Source organism: Nerophis ophidion, linkage group LG08 (assembly GCF_033978795.1).
Source record: "Nerophis ophidion isolate RoL-2023_Sa linkage group LG08, RoL_Noph_v1.0, whole genome shotgun sequence".
NCBI lineage: Eukaryota > Metazoa > Chordata > Actinopteri > Syngnathiformes > Syngnathidae > Nerophis > Nerophis ophidion.
In genome coordinates this window covers 19,239,842-19,258,188 of record NC_084618.1, presented here as the reverse complement: position 1 = coordinate 19,258,188, position 18,347 = coordinate 19,239,842, and the positions used below count along the sequence as shown (strand labels likewise).

Genomic DNA, 18,347 nt, shown 5'->3' with positions numbered 1-18,347 from the left:
TGACAAAGTAATTAACGATAAAGTGTTTTTACGTAGCAAAGTAAGTAACGATCGTGTTTTTACGTGACGAAGTAAGTAACGATCAAGTGTTTTTACGTAGCAAAACAAATAACGATCAAGTGTTTTTACGTCACAAAGTAAGTAACAAACGTGTTTTTACATAGCAGTAACTAACGCTCAAGTGTTTTTACGTCAAAGCAAATAGCGATCAATTGTTTTTACGTGACAAAGTAAATAACGTTCAAATGGTTTTACGTAACTAAGTAAGTAACAATCAAGTGTTTTTACGTAACAAAGTAAATAACGCTCAAGTGTTTTTACGTAACAAAGTAAGTAACGATCAAGTGTTTTTACGTCACAAAGTAAATAACACTCATGTGTGTTTACGTTACAAAGTAAGTAACGATTAGGGGTTTTACGCAACAAAGTAAATAACTATCAAGTGTTCTTATGTAACAAAACAAAAAACGATCAAGTGTTTTTACGTAACAAAGTAAGTGACGATCACGTTTTTACGTGAGAAAGTAAATAGCTCTCAGGTGTTTTTACGTCACAAAGCAAATACAAATCGAGTGTTTTTACCTAACAAAGTAACGATCGTGTTTTTACATGACAAAGTAAGTAACGATTAAGTGTTTTTACGTAGCAAAGTAAATACAAATCAAGTCTTTGTACGTAACCAAGTAAGTAACGATCATGTTTTTACGTAACATAGTAAATAACCATCAAGTGTTTTTACGTAACAAAGTAAATAACGATCGATTATTATTATTATTATTATTATCATGATGATGTAATGTAGTAGTAGTAGTAGTAGTATTAAGTTAGGTACTTAGTAGCAGTTGTTTATTTTAAACATGCTTACAAAATGACATCAAATTAAAACTTGTTTTAACTCGAGGAGAAAGCGTATCGGACTTTTCTGATGGTGCACTAAATTTGACGAAATTGCGTTTTAGTTAAAAGCACTTATGTTAGACAAGATTTTTTTTTAAAAAGTGCGCTTCCCCTTTAAGAGATGGAGCTCCACGTTCCTGGGGTCTTCCCTTAATGACACGTCCTTTTAAGGGTGTTGATGAAAAACAACTTCCTGTCGTTACCTTGGCGACGCAGGCCAACTGTGGTTGATTTGGCAGAAGACATTTTTATTTTCATCACTTTGTTATTCATAATTGTGTTGTTGTTGTTGTTGTGGTGATTGTTTTGTTGTGTCACCAAAATGTGGTCACTGCTTTTGTTGTCTTCATGCTCGCTTTTTAGTGACCTGGGCTGTGCGGCCACTTTAACAACACACACACACACACACACACACACACACACACTTGAGTGTTTGTGGTGACAACATTCTCCAAAGTCATGGAAGGAATATGAAGTGAACACCCTAAACATGAGTTGTGTTGACTCTAACATGGATGTTGCTCACTCTCTCAACCATTCAACACAATGTAGTATTAGGTAGGAGTACCAGTACATAGTAGTAGTAGTAGTAGTAATAGTAGAAAGTAGTACAAAGTAGTAGAACATAGTACAAAGTAGTACACAGTGGTACAAAGTAGTAGGAAGTAGTGGTACAAAGTAGTAGTAGTACAAAATAGTTGTAGAAAGTGGTAAAAAGTAGTAAGAAGTAGTGGTACAAAGTAGTAGTAGTACAAAGTAGAAGTAATACAAAATAGTTGTAGAAAGTAGTACAAAGTGGTACAACGTAGTAAGAAGTAGTGGTACAAAGTAGTAGTAGTACAAAGTAGAAGTAATACAAAATAGTTGTAGAAATTTTGACAAAGTAGGAGTAGTACAAAGTAGTAGTAGTAGTACAAAATAGTTGTAGAAAGTGGTACAAAGTAGTAAGAAGTAGTGGTACAAAGTAGTAGTAGTACAATGTAGAAGTACTACAAAATAGTTGTAGAACGTAGGACAAAGTAGTAGTAGTACAAAGTAGTAGTAGTACAAAATAGTTGTAGAATGTAGTACAAAGTGGTACAAAGTAGTAAGAAGTAGTGGTACAAAGTAGTAGTAGTACAAAGTAGAAGTAATACAAAATAGTTGTAGAAAGTAGTACAAAGTAGTAGTAGTACAAAGTAGTAGTAGCACAAAATAGTTGTAGAAAGTAGTACAAAGTGGTACAAAGTAGTAAGAAGTAGTGGTACAAATTAGTAGTAGTACAAAGTAGAAGTAATACAAAATAGTTGTAGAAAGTAGTACAAAGTAGTAAGAAGTAGTGGCACAAAGTAGTAGTAGTACAAAGTAGAAGTAATACAAAATAGTTGTAGAAAGTAGTACAAAGTAGGAGTAGTACAAAGTAGTAGTAGCACAAAATAGTTGTAGAAAGTAGTACAAAGTATGAGTAGTACAAAGTAGTAGTAGTACAAAATAGTTGTAGAAAGTAGTACAAAGTATGAGTGGTACAAAGTAGTAGTAGTACAAAATAGTTGTAGAAAGTAGTACAAAGTAGTAGTAGTACACAGTACTACTAGTAGTAGAAAGATAATACAGAGTAGTAGTAGTAGTACAAAGTAGTAGTAGAAAGTAGTACAAAGTAATAGTAGTGGTAGTAGTACAAAGTAGTTGTATAATGTAGTAGTACAAAGTAATAGTAGCATTAGTAGTAGTACATAGTAGTACACAGCAGTACAAAGTAGTAATACTACAAAGTAGTAGTAGTAGAAAGTAGTACGAAGTAGTACAAGGTAGTAGTAGTACAATATAGTACAAAGTAGTAGTAGTACAAATTAGTACAATGTACAAAAACAAAATAGTACAAAGTAGTAGTAGTACAAATTAGTACAATGTACAAAAACAACTTCCTGTCGACGCACGCCAAGTGTGGTTGATTTGGCAGAAGACAGCAGTACGAAGTAGTACAAGGTAGTAGTAGTACAAAATAGTACAAAGTAGTAGTAGTAGTAGTAGTAATACAAATTAGTACAATGTAGTAGAAGGTTGTACAAAGTAGTAGTAGTAGTACAAAATAGTAGTAGAAAGTAGTACAAAGTAATAGTAGTAGTAGTACAAAGTAGTTATATAAAGTAGTAGTACAAAGTAATATTAGCATTAGTAGTAGTATATAGTAGTACACAACAGTACAAAGTAGTAATAATACAAAGTAGTAATAGTACAAAGTAGTAGTTGTAGAAAGTAGTACAAGGTTGTAGTAGTAGTACAAAATAGTACAAAGTAGTAGTAGTAGTACAAATTGGTACAATGTAGTAGAAGGTTGTACAAAGTAGGAGTAGTACAAAATAGTTGTATAATGTAGTACAAAGAAGTAGTTGTACAAAGTAGTAGTAGTACAAAGTAGTAGTAGAAAGATAGTACAGGGTAGTAGTAGTAGTACAAAGTAGTAGTAGAAAGTATTACAAATTAGTAGTAGTAGTACAAAGTAGTTGTACAAAGTAGTAGTACAAAGTAATTGTAGCATTAATAGTAGTACACAGTAGCACCAAGTAGTAATAGTTTAAAGTAGTAGTACTACTACAAAGTAGTATGAAGTAGTACAAGGTAGTAGTAGTAGTACAAAGTAGTAGTAGTAGTAGTAGTAGTAGTAGTAGTAGTGTTAGTACAAAGTATTAGCATAAAGTAGTAGTAGCATTAGTATTAGTACAAATTAACAATAGTAGTACTACTAAGTAGTACAAAATAGTAGTAGTACAAAGTAGTAGAATTTAGTTTAAAGTAGTAGTAGTTTAAATAGTACAAAGTAGTAGTAGTAGTACAATGTTGTAGAAAGTAGTACAAAGTAGTAGTTGTACAAAGTAGTACAAAGTGGTAGAGAGCGGTACAAAGTAGTAGTAGAAAGTATTACAAAGTAGTAGTAGAAGTAGTTGTACAAAGTAGCAGTACAAAGTAACTGTAGCATTAGTAGTAGTACACAGTAGTACCAAGTAGTAATGATACAAAGTAGTAGTAGTAATAGTACAAAGTAGTACAAGGTAGTAATAGTAGTAGTAGTAGTTGTACAAAGTAGTACAAGGTAGTAGTAGTAGTAGTAGTAGTGGTAGTACAAAGTAGTAGCACAAAGTAGTAGTAGTAGTACAATGTAGTCGAAAGTAGTACAAAGTAGTAGTTGTACAAAGTAGTAGCACAAAGTAGTAGTAGCATTAGTAGTAATACAAATTAGCAATAGTAGTACTACTAAGTAGTACAAAATAGTAGTAGTAGAAAGTAGTTTAAAGTAGTAGTAGTAGTACAAAATAGGACAAAGTAGTAGTGGTAGTACAGTGTAGTTGAAAGTAGTACAAAGTAGTAGTTGTACAAAGTAGTACAAAGTGGTAGAGAGCAGTACAAAGTAGTAGTAGAAAGTAGTACAAAGCTGTAGTAATAAAAAGTAACAGTAGCATTAGTAGTAGTACAAAGTAGTACATAATAGTACAAGGTAGTAGTGGTAGTACAAAGTAGTAGTGGTAGTACCAAGTAGTAGAAAGTAGTTTAAGTAGTAGTAGTACAAATTAGTACAATGTAGTAGAAGGTAGTACAAAGTTGTAGTTGTACGAAGTAGTAGAGAGCAGTACAAAGTAGTAGTACAAAGTAGTACAAAGTAGCAGTAACATTAGTAGTAGTAGTAAAAAGTAGTACATAACAGTACAAAGTAGTAGCAATAGTAGTACTACAAAGTAGTAGAAAGTAGTAGTAGTAGTACCAAGTAGTAGAAAGTAGTTCAAAGTAGTAGTAGTAGTACCAATTAGTACAATTTAGTAGACGGTTGTACAAAGTAGTAGTAGAAAGTAGTAATGGAAAGTAGTAGAAAATAGTAGTAGTAGAAGGTAGTAACAAAGTAGTAGTTGTACAAAGTAGTAGAGAGCAGTACAGAGTAGTAGTACAAAGCAGCAGTAGTACAAAGTAGCAGTAACATTAGTAGTAGTAAAAAGTAGTACATAACAGTACAAAGTAGTAGCAGTAGTAGTACTACAAAGTAGTAGAAAGTAGTAGTAGTAGTACCAAGTAGTAGAAAGTAGTTCAAAGTAGTAGTAGTAGTACCAATTAGTACAATTTAGTAGACGGTTGTACAAAGTAGTAGTAGAAAGTAGTAATGGAAAGTAGTAGAAAATAGTAGTTGTAGAAGGTAGTACAAAGTAGTAGAAATTTGTACAAAGCAGTAGTTGTACAAAGTAGTAGAAAATTGTGCAAAGTAGTAGTAGTAGTACAAAGTAGTAGGACAAAGTATAAAAGTCTAAAAAAATATACAACATAAAGTAGCAGGAAACACGTCAATAATGAATAAAGCCAAATATGTTCTAGACCAAAAATCAATTTCCCCATTAATTTGAGCGAGGATGAAAGATTCTTGTTTGAGGATATTGAGAGCGACGGACTAGGAAAAAAAACAAAAACGCGTTTAAAGTAGTAGTACTACTACAAAGTAGTATGAAGTAGTACAAGGTAGTAGTAGTAGTACAAAGTAGTAGTAGTAGTAGTAGTAGTAGTAGTAGTAGTGTTAGTACAAAGTATTAGCATAAAGTAGTAGTAGCATTAGTATTAGTACAAATTAACAATAGTAGTACTACTAAGTAGTACAAAATAGTAGTAGTACAAAGTAGTAGAATTTAGTTTAAAGTAGTAGTAGTTTAAATAGTACAAAGTAGTAGTAGTAGTACAATGTTGTAGAAAGTAGTACAAAGTAGTAGTTGTACAAAGTAGTACAAAGTGGTAGAGAGCGGTACAAAGTAGTAGTAGAAAGTATTACAAAGTAGTAGTAGAAGTAGTTGTACAAAGTAGCAGTACAAAGTAACTGTAGCATTAGTAGTAGTACACAGTAGTACCAAGTAGTAATGATACAAAGTAGTAGTAGTAATAGTACAAAGTAGTACAAGGTAGTAATAGTAGTAGTAGTAGTTGTACAAAGTAGTACAAGGTAGTAGTAGTAGTAGTAGTAGTGGTAGTACAAAGTAGTAGCACAAAGTAGTAGTAGTAGTACAATGTAGTCGAAAGTAGTACAAAGTAGTAGTTGTACAAAGTAGTAGCACAAAGTAGTAGTAGCATTAGTAGTAATACAAATTAGCAATAGTAGTACTACTAAGTAGTACAAAATAGTAGTAGTAGAAAGTAGTTTAAAGTAGTAGTAGTAGTACAAAATAGGACAAAGTAGTAGTGGTAGTACAGTGTAGTTGAAAGTAGTACAAAGTAGTAGTTGTACAAAGTAGTACAAAGTGGTAGAGAGCAGTACAAAGTAGTAGTAGAAAGTAGTACAAAGCTGTAGTAATAAAAAGTAACAGTAGCATTAGTAGTAGTACAAAGTAGTACATAATAGTACAAGGTAGTAGTGGTAGTACAAAGTAGTAGTGGTAGTACCAAGTAGTAGAAAGTAGTTTAAGTAGTAGTAGTACAAATTAGTACAATGTAGTAGAAGGTAGTACAAAGTTGTAGTTGTACGAAGTAGTAGAGAGCAGTACAAAGTAGTAGTACAAAGTAGTACAAAGTAGCAGTAACATTAGTAGTAGTAGTAAAAAGTAGTACATAACAGTACAAAGTAGTAGCAATAGTAGTACTACAAAGTAGTAGAAAGTAGTAGTAGTAGTACCAAGTAGTAGAAAGTAGTTCAAAGTAGTAGTAGTAGTACCAATTAGTACAATTTAGTAGACGGTTGTACAAAGTAGTAGTAGAAAGTAGTAATGGAAAGTAGTAGAAAATAGTAGTAGTAGAAGGTAGTAACAAAGTAGTAGTTGTACAAAGTAGTAGAGAGCAGTACAGAGTAGTAGTACAAAGCAGCAGTAGTACAAAGTAGCAGTAACATTAGTAGTAGTAAAAAGTAGTACATAACAGTACAAAGTAGTAGCAGTAGTAGTACTACAAAGTAGTAGAAAGTAGTAGTAGTAGTACCAAGTAGTAGAAAGTAGTTCAAAGTAGTAGTAGTAGTACCAATTAGTACAATTTAGTAGACGGTTGTACAAAGTAGTAGTAGAAAGTAGTAATGGAAAGTAGTAGAAAATAGTAGTTGTAGAAGGTAGTACAAAGTAGTAGAAATTTGTACAAAGCAGTAGTTGTACAAAGTAGTAGAAAATTGTGCAAAGTAGTAGTAGTAGTACAAAGTAGTAGGACAAAGTATAAAAGTCTAAAAAAATATACAACATAAAGTAGCAGGAAACACGTCAATAATGAATAAAGCCAAATATGTTCTAGACCAAAAATCAATTTCCCCATTAATTTGAGCGAGGATGAAAGATTCCTGTTTGAGGATATTGAGAGCGACGGACTAGGAAAAAAAACAAAAACGCGATTGTATTGGGACGGATTCCGATGTTTTTAGACACATTTACTCGGATAATTCTGGGAAATCCCTTATCTTTCTATTGTGTTGCTAGTGTTTTAGTGAGTTTAACAGTACCTGATAGTCGGAGGGGTTTGTCCACGGCCGGGTGTTGACACTTAGTGTCTTAGGGGAAGTCGACGGCAGCTGTGTGGGCGGCACAAGCTCAGCCGATATCCGGTAAGAGGCGACTTTTTAACCACAATTTTCTCACCGAAACCTGCTGGTTGACATGTTCGCTGTGATCCATAGTAAAGTTTCACCTCCGTGAATTTTAAACAAGGAATCACCGTGTGTTTGTGTGGCTAAAGGCTAAAGCTTCCCAACACCATCTTTCTACTTTGACTTCTCCAATATTAGTTGAACAAATTGCAAAACATTCAGCAACACAGATGTCCAAAATACTGTGTAATTATGCCGTTAAAGCAGACGACTTTTAGCTGTGTGTGTGTGCAGCGCTCATATTCATAACGGCCCGTGACGTCACGCGTACACGTCATCATTACGCGACGTTTTCAAGAAAAAAGTCCCAAGAAATTTAAAATTGTAATTTGGTAAACTAAAAAGGCCGTATTGGCATGTGTTGCAATGTTAATATTTCATCATCGATATATAAACTATCAGTGGGTAGTAGTGGGTTTCAGTAGATCAATTATGGAATGGATTAAGCAAAGCAATCAAAGAATGTACTTATATGATCCACTTTAAGAAACTCTTCAAACTCAAAGTGTTTACAAAGCACAAAAAAGAAGAATCATGATAAATATTCTGAATTTATTCATCCATCCATTCTTTCATTCTCAAAATAACCTTGCTTATCTCATCGTATGGAATATAACTTGCTTCACCAGTTATTTATTTATATATGTGATACTTATGGAGTATATCGTGAATACATTGAGAACAGGAAGGGAACAAAAGTTTTAGCAACTGTGAAGTAAAAGAAAAGGGGTAGGATTTAATAAGCTCTGCTTCTTCCTAGTCCTTTTCCAATATGTTGAAAAGAAAAACTATTAATTGTGATGTATCATGTTGTATGCTTGCATGTTCCAAATAAACTCAAACCCAACTCAACTCAAAGTAAGTAGTAGAACAAAGTAGTAGGACAAAGTAGTATAGTACAAAGTTGTACAAAGTAGTAGAAAGTAGTGATAAATAATAGTAGTGCAAAATACTACAAAGTAGTATTAGTAGAAAATAGTAGGAGTAGAAAGTAGTACAAAGCAGTAGTTGTACAAAGTAGTAGAAAGTAGTAGTAGTACAAAGTAGGACAAAGTAGTTGTAGAACAAAGTAGTAGGACAAAGTAGTACAGTACAAAGTAGTAGAAAGCTGTGCAAAATAGTAGTAGTGCAAAATAGTACAAAGTAGTATTAGTAGAAAGTAGTAGCAGAAAATAGTAGTAGAAAGTAGTACAAAGCAGTAGTTGTACAAAGTAGTAGAAAGTTGTACAAAGTAGTAGAAAGTAGTAGTAGTACAAAGTAGGACAAAGTAGTTGTGGAACAAAGTAGTAAGACAAAGTAGTACAGTACAAAGCAGTAAAAAGCTGTGCAAAATAGTACAAAGTAGTATTAGTAGAAAGTAGTAGTAGAAAATAGTAGTAGGAAGTAGTACAAAGCAGTAGTTTTACAAAGTTGTACAAAGTAGTAGAAAGTAGTAGTAGTACAAAGTAGGACAAAGTAGTTGTAGTACAAAGTAGTAGGACAAAGTAGTACAGTACAAAGTAGTAGAAAGCCGTGCAAAATAGTACAAAGTACTATTAGTAGAAAGTAGTAGTAGTATAAAATAGTAGTAGTATAAAGTAGTACAAAGCAGTAGTTGTACAAAGTAGCAGAAAGTAGTAGTAGTACAAAGTAGGACAAAGTAGTTGTAGACAAAGTAGTAGGACAAAGTAGTACAGTACAAAGTAGTAGAAAGAGGTGCAAAATAGTAGAAAGTAGTATTAGTAGAAAGTAGTAGTAGAAAATAGTAGTAGAAAGTAGTACAAAGCAGTAGTTGTACAAAGGAGTAGAAAGTTGTACAAAGTAGTAGAAAGTAGTAGTAGTACAAAGTAGGACAAAGTATTGTAGCACAAAGTAGTAGTGCAAAATATTACAAAGTAGTATTAGTAGAAAGTAGTAGTAGTAGAAAATAGTAGTAGTAGAAAGTAGTACAAAGCAGTAGTTGTACAAAGTCGTAGAAAGTTGTACAAAGTAGTAGAAAGTAGTTGTAGAACAAAGTAGTAGGACAAATTAGTACAGTACAAAGTAGTAGAAAGCTGTGCAAAATAGTAGTAGTGCAAAATAGTACAAAGTAATAGTAGGGACGGCGTGGCGCAGTGGAAGAGTGGCCGTGCGCAACCCGAGGGCCCCTGGTTCAATTCCCACCTAGTACCAACCTCGTCACGTCCGTTGTGTCCTGAGCAAGACACTTCACCCTTGCTCCTGATGGGTGCTGGTTGGCGCCTTGCATGGCAGCTCCCTCCATCAGTGTGTGAATGGGTAAATGTGGAAGTAGTGTCAAAGCGCTTTGAGTACCTTGAAGGTAGAAAAGCGCTATACAAGTACAACCCATTTATCATTTATTTATTTAGTAAAAAGTATTACAGTGTAGTAGAAATTAGTAGAAAGTAATACAAAGTAGAAGTTGTATAAAGTAGAAGAAAGTTGTAGTTGTACAAAGTAGTAGAAAGTAGTGCAAAGTAGTAGTACTACAAAATAGGACAAAGTAGTTGTACTACAAAGTATTACAATGTAGTAGAAAGTAGTATAAAGTAGTAGTTGTACAAAGTAGTAGTAGTACAACGTGTGTGTGTGTATACAACGTGTGTGAGTACACATTCTGTCAGTGTTGGTCCTTGTGCTCAAACACTGTTAGGAGTACAAACACTGGGTCACATGTTGGCTAGACACACACACACACACACACACACACACACACACGTTGTTGTGTGTACTGTGGGTGTCTCAATAGGAGTCACTGTCTTCTCATTAGGACTTTTCTCTTCCACAAGTTCTCACGAGTGTTTTTTTACACTGGAAACACACAATAATTGTTGTGTGCATGTGTGTGTGTGTGTGTGCATGTGTGTATGTGTGTGTGTGTGTGTGTGCATGTGTGTGTGCGTGAAAAGGTTCAATATTTAAATGGTCTGGCAACCTCAATTCTGATTGCTACATTTGGAGAGTATTATGTTTATAAAAGAGCTGTCAAAACGGACAATATTATGTTATAAAAGGGCTGTCAAAATGGACAATATCATGTTGTAAAAGGGCTGTCAAAATGTACAATATTAAGTGTATAAAATGCCTTTCAAAATGTACGATAATATGTGTATAAAATGGCTGTCAAAATGGATAATATTATGTCATAAAAGGGCTGTCAAAATGGACGGTATTGTGTTTATAAAAGGGCTGTCAAAATGGACAATATTATATTTATAAAAGGGCTGTCAAAATGTACAATATTAAGTGTATAAAATACCTTTCAAAATGTACGATATCATGTGTGTAAAAGGGCTGTCAGAATGGACAATATTATGTCATAAAAGGGCTGTCAAAATGGACAATATTATGTTTATAAAAGGGCTGTTAAAATGTACAATATTAAGTGTATAAAATGCCTTTCAAAATGTACGATATTATGTGTATAAAAGGGCTGTCAAAATGGATAATATTATGTCATAAAAGGTTGTCAAAATGGACAATATTGTGTGTATAAAAGGGCTGTCAAAATGGACAATATTATGTTATAAAAGGGCTGTCCAGATGGACAATATTATGTGTATAAAAGGGCTGTCAAAATGGACAATATTACGTTTATTAAAAAACTGTCAAAATGGACATTATTATGTTTATAAAAAAACTGTCAAAATGGACAATATTATGTTATAAAAGGGCTGTCAAAATGGACAATATTCTGTTATAAAAGGGCTGTCAAAATGGACAAATTATGTTTAAAATGGACTATATTATGTTTATAAAAGGGCTGTCAAAATGGACAATATTCTGTTATAAAAGGGCTTTCAAAATGGACAATATTATGTTTAAAATGGACAATATTATGTTTATAAAAGGGCTGTCAAAATGGACAATATTATGTTATAAAAGGGCTGTCAAAATGGACAATATTCTGTTATTAAAGGGCTGTCAAAATGGACAATGTTATGTCTAGAAAAGGGCTGTCAAAATAGAAGTAGCAAGTTGTTGATTAGTCCAAATTCCAATATGTGACTAATCATGACTACTCCAAATTTCAATATGTGATTAATCATGACTACTCCAAATTTCAATATGTGATTAATCATGAAAAAAATCACAATTCTAAAATTTGATTAATCATAATGAATCCGATTTTAAAAATGTCATCAATCATGTATTATCCCAATTCTAAAATGTGATTAATCATTATTAATCCAAACTCCCAATGTGTGATTGATCATGAACTATCCAAATAATAAAATGTGATTTTCATAATTAGTCCAAATTCCAATATGTGATTAATCATGACTACTCAACATTTCAGTGTGTGATTAATCATTAAAAAAAAAATCACAATTCTAAAATGTGATTGATGGTGATGAATTCAATTTGAAAAATGTCATCAATCATGATTTATCCCAATTCTAAAGTGTGATTAATCATGATTAATCCAAACTCCCAATATGTGATTAATCATGAATTATCCAAACAATAAAATATGATGTTCATGATTATTCTAAATTCCAATATGTTATTAACCATAAATGATACAAATTCCGAAATGCGATTAATCATGATGAATCCAAAATTTCTCAAATGTGATTAATTCAATAAAAAATAAAATAAACACTTGACAGGTGTAGTTTATATTTGCACGTTGACAAAGTCTGTCTCCTGGCCGAATATAATCGTAGTGTCGGAAGAAAATCAACATATGCAACGTGTCAACATAAACGTGTCGTGCTGTGTTTGTGTTGTATGTATATTTGAACTTCAAAAATTGTCGTCGTTTCCACCGTTCGCTGCGATGAGTCGGCAATTATGAGTGAGGCTGGGTTGAAAAGCAAGGCGATGTTCCTGTCTTATAGAGGATCTTTGACCTGCCTCTTCTTCATCCAACAGACGGCCATTACAGCGGGACTCCGCCCTCTTACGGCTACGATGCCGACCGCGCCGAGGAGCAGCGGCGCCACCATGACATCCTGCCTTACATCGACGACTCGCCCTCGTCCTCGCCTCACCTCAGCTCCAAGAGTCGCAGCAGTCGGGACACGCTCTCCTCGGGATCCATCGAGTCCTCCAAGTCGGTCAGTTTCTTCATCCAACTTCATTCTCGTCCAACTTTATTGTCGTCCAACGTTCAACTCTATTGTAACAGGAAGTAACACTTCCTGTCCATCACAGTAACACGTCCTGTCCATCACAGTAACACTTCCTGTCCATTACAGTAACACTTCCTGTCCACCACAGTAACACTTCCTGTCAACACAGTAACACTTCCTGTCCACCACAGTAACACTTCCTGTCCTTCACTGTAACACTTCCTGTCCGTCAAAGTAACACTTCCTGTCCATCACAGTAACACTTCCTGTCCATCACAGTAACACTTGCTTTCCATCACAGTAACACTTGCTTTCCATCACAGTAACACTTCCTCTCCATGACAGTAACACTTCCTGTCCATCACTCTAACACTTCCTGTCCATCACTCTAACAATTCCTGTCCATCACACTAACACCTCCTGTCCATTACAGTAACACTTCCTGTCCATCACAATAACACTTCCTGTCCATCACAGTAACACTTCCTGTCCACCACAGTAACACTTCCTGTCCGTCACAGTAACACTTCCTCTCCCTGACAGTAACACTTCTTGTCCATGACATTAATACCTCCTGTCCATCACAGTAACACTTCCTGTCAGTCACAGTAACACTTCCTGTTCTTCACTGTAACACTTCCTTTCAATCACAGTAACACTTCCTGTCCATCACAGTAACACTTCCTGTCCTTCACAGTAAAACTTCCTGTCATCACAGTAACACTTCCTGTCCATCACAGTAACACTTCCTTTCAATGACAATAACACTTATTGTCATTCACAGTAACACTTCCTGTCCATCACAGTAACACTTGCTGCCCATCACAGTAACACTTCCTCTCCATGACAGTAACACTTTCTGTCCATCACTGTAACACTTCCTGTCCATCACTGTAACATCTCCTGTCCGTCACAGTAACCCTTCCTGTCCATCACAGTAACACTTCCTTTCAATCGCAATAACACTTCTTGTCATTCACAGTAACACTTCCTGTCCGTCACAGTAACACTTCCTGTCCGTTACAGTAACACTTCCTGTCCGTTACAGTAACACTTCCTGTCCGTTACAGTGACACTTCCTGTCCGTTACTGTAACACTTCCTTTCAATCCCAGTAACACTTCCTGTCCATCACAATACCACTTCCTGTTCATCACAGTAATGCTTCCTTTCAATCACAGTAACACTTGCTGTCCATCAAAGTAACACTTCCTGTCCATCACTGTAACACCTCCTGTCCGTCACAGTAACACTTCCTTTCAATCACAATAACACTTCCTTTCAGTCACAACAAAACTTCCTTTCAGTCACAGTAACACTTCCTGTCCATCAGAGTAACACTTCCTGTCCATCACAGTAATACTTCCTGTCCATTACCTAGGCCTACTATGTTGTTAATTATGGTGGTACTTAATGAATGCGTAGGTCTACTATGCTACTGTATTTTAATGTTGTCATCATAGTGGTACTTAATGAATACTCAGTCCTACTACGCTACTGTATTTTAATGTTGTCATGATGGTGGTACTTAATGAATACTTAGGTCTACTATGTCAGACAACATATGTGGTCATACTGTGACTGGAAGTACTTTTCATGTTTTTATATCTTGTGTCTGCTCTCCGTCTCGTCTTTCATCCGTGCTCCTCTTGTCGCCCGAAGGGTGTGTGTGTGTGTGTGTGCACACATTATTATTAGTAGACTAACCTCCATGTTGATGTTGTGTCAAATGCTATTGAACATTGTTTTGTCATCTTAAAGAACCTTCATGTATGTGATATAAATATTTTCATGTAAGTAATTCACATAAAAATATTTTCATGCGAATATTCCAATGTAATATTTCAAGATGAAGTCAGTCAGTGTGTGTTCATGTTTGTTGCAGACGGAATGTGAGCTGGAGAAAGGTCTGGAAATGAGGAAGTGGGTTCTGTCTGGGATCTTGGCCAGCGAAGAAACATACCTCAGTCACCTGGAGGCCCTGCTGCTGGTCAGTACACACACACACACACACACACACACACACACACACACACACACACACACACACACACACACACACACACACACATTTCTTTAATTGTTTGTCCACCCCATTGGTAAAACATTTTTCAATAATAACACAATAATAATTTATTACTAACCATAACCCTACTCAATAACTACAATACAATAATAACTTAATAGCTTACATACAATAATAACTCAATAACTACAATACAATAATATCGTAGATATTTGTCATCTAGATATTTTATAATCTAGATCTTTATCATCTAGATCGTTATTTTCTACATCTTTATTATCTAGATATTTATAGTCCAGCTCTTTATAATCTAGATTTTAATGCTCTAGACCAGGGGTCACCAACCTTTTTGAAAGCAAGAGCTACTTCTTGGGTACTGATTAATGCGAAGGGCTACCAGTTTGATACACACTTAAGTAAATTGCCAGAAATAGCCAATTTGCTCAATTTACCTTTAATAAATAAATCTATATATATATATATATATATATATATATAAAAAATGGGTATTTCTGTCCGTCGTTCCGTCGTACATTTTTTTCCTTTTACGGAAGGTTTTTTATAGAGAATAACTGATGACAAAACACTTAATTGAACGGTTTAAAAAAGGAGAAAACAGGAAAAAAATAAAAATTAAATTTTGAAACATAGTTTATCTTCAATTTTGACTCTTTAAAATTAAAAATTAAAAAGAGAATTTATGGAACATCATTAGTAATTTTTCCTGATTAAAATTAATTTCAGAATTTTGATGACATGTTTTAAATAGGTTAAAATCCAATCTGCACTTTGTTAGAATATATAACAAATTGGACCAAGCTATATTTCTAACAAAGACAAATCAATATTTCTTCTAGATTTTCCAGAACAAAAAAATTAAAAGAAATTCAAAAGACTTCGAAATAAGATTTAAATTTAATTATAAATATTTTCTAGATTTGCCAGAATATTTTTTTTGAATTTTAATCATAAGTTTCAAGAAATATTTCACAAATATTCTTCGTCGAAAAAACAGAACTAAAATTAAGAATTAAATTAAAATGTATTTATTATTCTTTACAATAAAACAAATAAAAAATACTTGAACATTGATTTAAATCGTCAGGAAAGAAGAGGAAGGAATTTAAAAGGTAAAAAGGTATGTGTGTTTAAAAATCCTAAAATAATTTTTAAGGTTGTATTTTTTATCTAAAATTGTCTTTCTCAAAGTAAAAAAAATAAATGAATTTATTCAAACAAGTGAAGACCAAGTATTTAAAATATTTTCTTGGATTTTCAAATTCTATTTGACTTTTGTCTCTCTTAGAATTAAAAATGTCGAGCAAAGCGAGACCAGCTTGCTAGTAAATAAATACAATTAAAAAAATAGAGCCAGCTCACTGGTAAGTGCTGATGTGACGGACTCACGCCGTCGTCTTGCGGGTTCCATGGACCACCAAGGAAGGACATGACTTCGAGCATGTTTGACTTGCTTTATTTTCCCACACAAGTTTGTTTGCGGTCGGGTTGCTCTTCCGCTGGGTCTCCCGTCTCCCTCTGCTGCTCGCTCTGCCGTCTGTTTTACAGCAGCACGTACTTAAGTCCGCCTCTTCTTGTTTCCGTCTCCTTCGTTGTACGTGTTTTTCTCGCTCCGCACAATCACCAGCCCCGTTCTCTCCTCCTTCTCCCCTTTTATACAGCGAGAGGAGAATTTTAATCGTGTACAGGTGTGCGATCCACACACCTGATCTTGTTTGTGGTGTCGCTCCTGTCACGCCCCCGCCTCACCGCTCACTCGCCTTCCCCGCCTCCTCGCCGCCATCTTGGGCCGGGCTCCAGCGTGCCCTGCCTCTCTGTCGGACCGTCGGCTCCGCCTGTCCACAGCTGCTATTTGAGCTATTTTTAGAACAGGCCAGCAGGCGACTCATCTGGTCCTTACGGGACGGCGTGGCGCAGTGGGGAGAGTGGCTGTGCGCAACCCGAGGGTCCCTGGTTCAAATCCCACCTGGAACCAACCTCGTCACGTCCGTTGTGTCCTGAGCAAGACACTTCACCCTTGCTCCTGATGGGTGCTGGTTGGCGCCTTGCATGGCAGCTACCTCCATCAGTGTGTGAATGTGTGTGTGAATGGGTAAATGTGGAAGTAGTGTCAAAGCGCTTTGAGTACCTTGAAGGTAGAAAAGCGCTATACAAGTACAACCCATTTATCATTTATTTATTTACCTGGTGCACGCGGGCACCACATTGGTGACCCCTGATCTACACCTTTTATAATATTGATCTTGCTTATCTAGATCTTTATACTGTAGACTTTTGTAATCTAGATCTTTATCATCTACATCTTTTATACTTAGTTCTTTATCATCTAAATCTTTATCATTTAGATCTTTTATAATCTAGATCTTTTATATCTAGATCTTTATCATCTAGATCTTTTATAATCTAGATCTTTATAATCGACATATTTATCATCTACACCTTTATAATCTAGAATTTAATAATCTAAATATTTTTCATCTAGATATTTTTCATCTAGATATTTATAATCTGGCTCTTTATCATCTAGATCTTTATCATATAAATATTGTATGATCTAGATCTGTATCATTTAGATCTTTATAATCTACATATTTATGATCTAGACCTATATCACCTAGATCTTTAAAATCTACATCTTTGTTTTCTAAACCTTGATGATCTCGATCTTTATCATCGAGACCTTTATTATCTACATCTTTATCTTCGATATTTATAATCTGGCTCTTTATAATCCAGATACTAATAATATAGATCTTTATCATCAAGATCTTTATCATCTACATATTTGTGATCTAGACCTATATAATATAGATCTTTATAACCTACATATTTGGCATTTATATCTTTATGATCTAAATTTTTATCATCTAGACCTTTATTATCTAGATCTTTATCATCGAGATATTTCTAATCTGGCTCCTCATAATCTAGATTTTAACAATCTAGATCTTTATAATATACATATTTATAATATAGACATTGTCATGATCCACTACTTGGATCATGTCTATTCGTTTTTGTTCCGCCTTGGTATCGTGTTCTGTTATTTGACTTCCTTAGTTCCTGGTGGCACTTCCTGTTTTGTTCCGTTGCCATACTTACGCATTAGTGCAGTGGTAGGTAGGGAACCTATGGCACGCGGGCCAGATGTGGCTCTTTTGATGACTGCATCTGGCTCTCAGATAAATCTGAGCTGACATTACTTAACACAATAAGTAATGAATAATTCCACTTGTAATCAAAGTGTTAAAAATATTGTTCAAAAAATAAAACATGCTCATGCATTTGAATCCATCCATCCTTTCTCTACCGCACTTGTTCAAGAAGTTGCATTAAGGGTAAGAAGTGATTTATTTATTAATGGTTAATTTAGGGCTTGCCCTCCTGGGGGTTCTTCAGACCAACTTGAGAGCCTGTTTCAGGGTTACAATATTTTTTATTTTTCAATAAGTCTCTCAGTTGCTTTCCGGCAATTGTCTTTTTCTCTTTCGTTCTCGCTCACGCTCTGGCTCCAGCCCCAACCCCAACCCCGTCTCTCCTTCTGGCTGCTGCTTTTAAACAGAGCGACAGGTGATTAGATAACAAGGCCCAGGTAGGCCATCTACGCACCTGTCGCTGATTTCGAGGCCGGTCCTGGCAACACCCCGCTTCGCTGCAGGCCCGCAGGCCACGCCCCCTCCACAGTTAGCTTCAGAATACCATTGTTACTACAAATAATAAGAGACCTGTTATACTTTAGAAATGTTGGTCTTACTTAAAAATGCACGCGTTTAGTTGTGTATAGTGTT

At 34.8% G+C, this 18,347-nt stretch overlaps 1 protein-coding gene across 3 annotated transcripts in view; it reads left to right on the top strand.

Moving 5' to 3' along the window:
* Positions 1–18,347, top strand: part of LOC133557475 (breakpoint cluster region protein-like) — a 143,653-nt gene that overhangs the window by 47,704 nt on the left and 77,602 nt on the right. For all 3 annotated transcript variants that reach the window (XR_009807776.1, XM_061907950.1, XM_061907951.1), the window contains exons 2-3: positions 12,317–12,501; positions 14,401–14,505. Coding sequence is in view for 2 of the 3 variants with exons in the window: in XM_061907950.1 (XP_061763934.1) it covers positions 12,317–12,501; positions 14,401–14,505 (290 nt within the window). In the remaining variant the exon portion in view is untranslated. The remainder of the gene's footprint in view (positions 1–12,316; positions 12,502–14,400; positions 14,506–18,347) is intronic.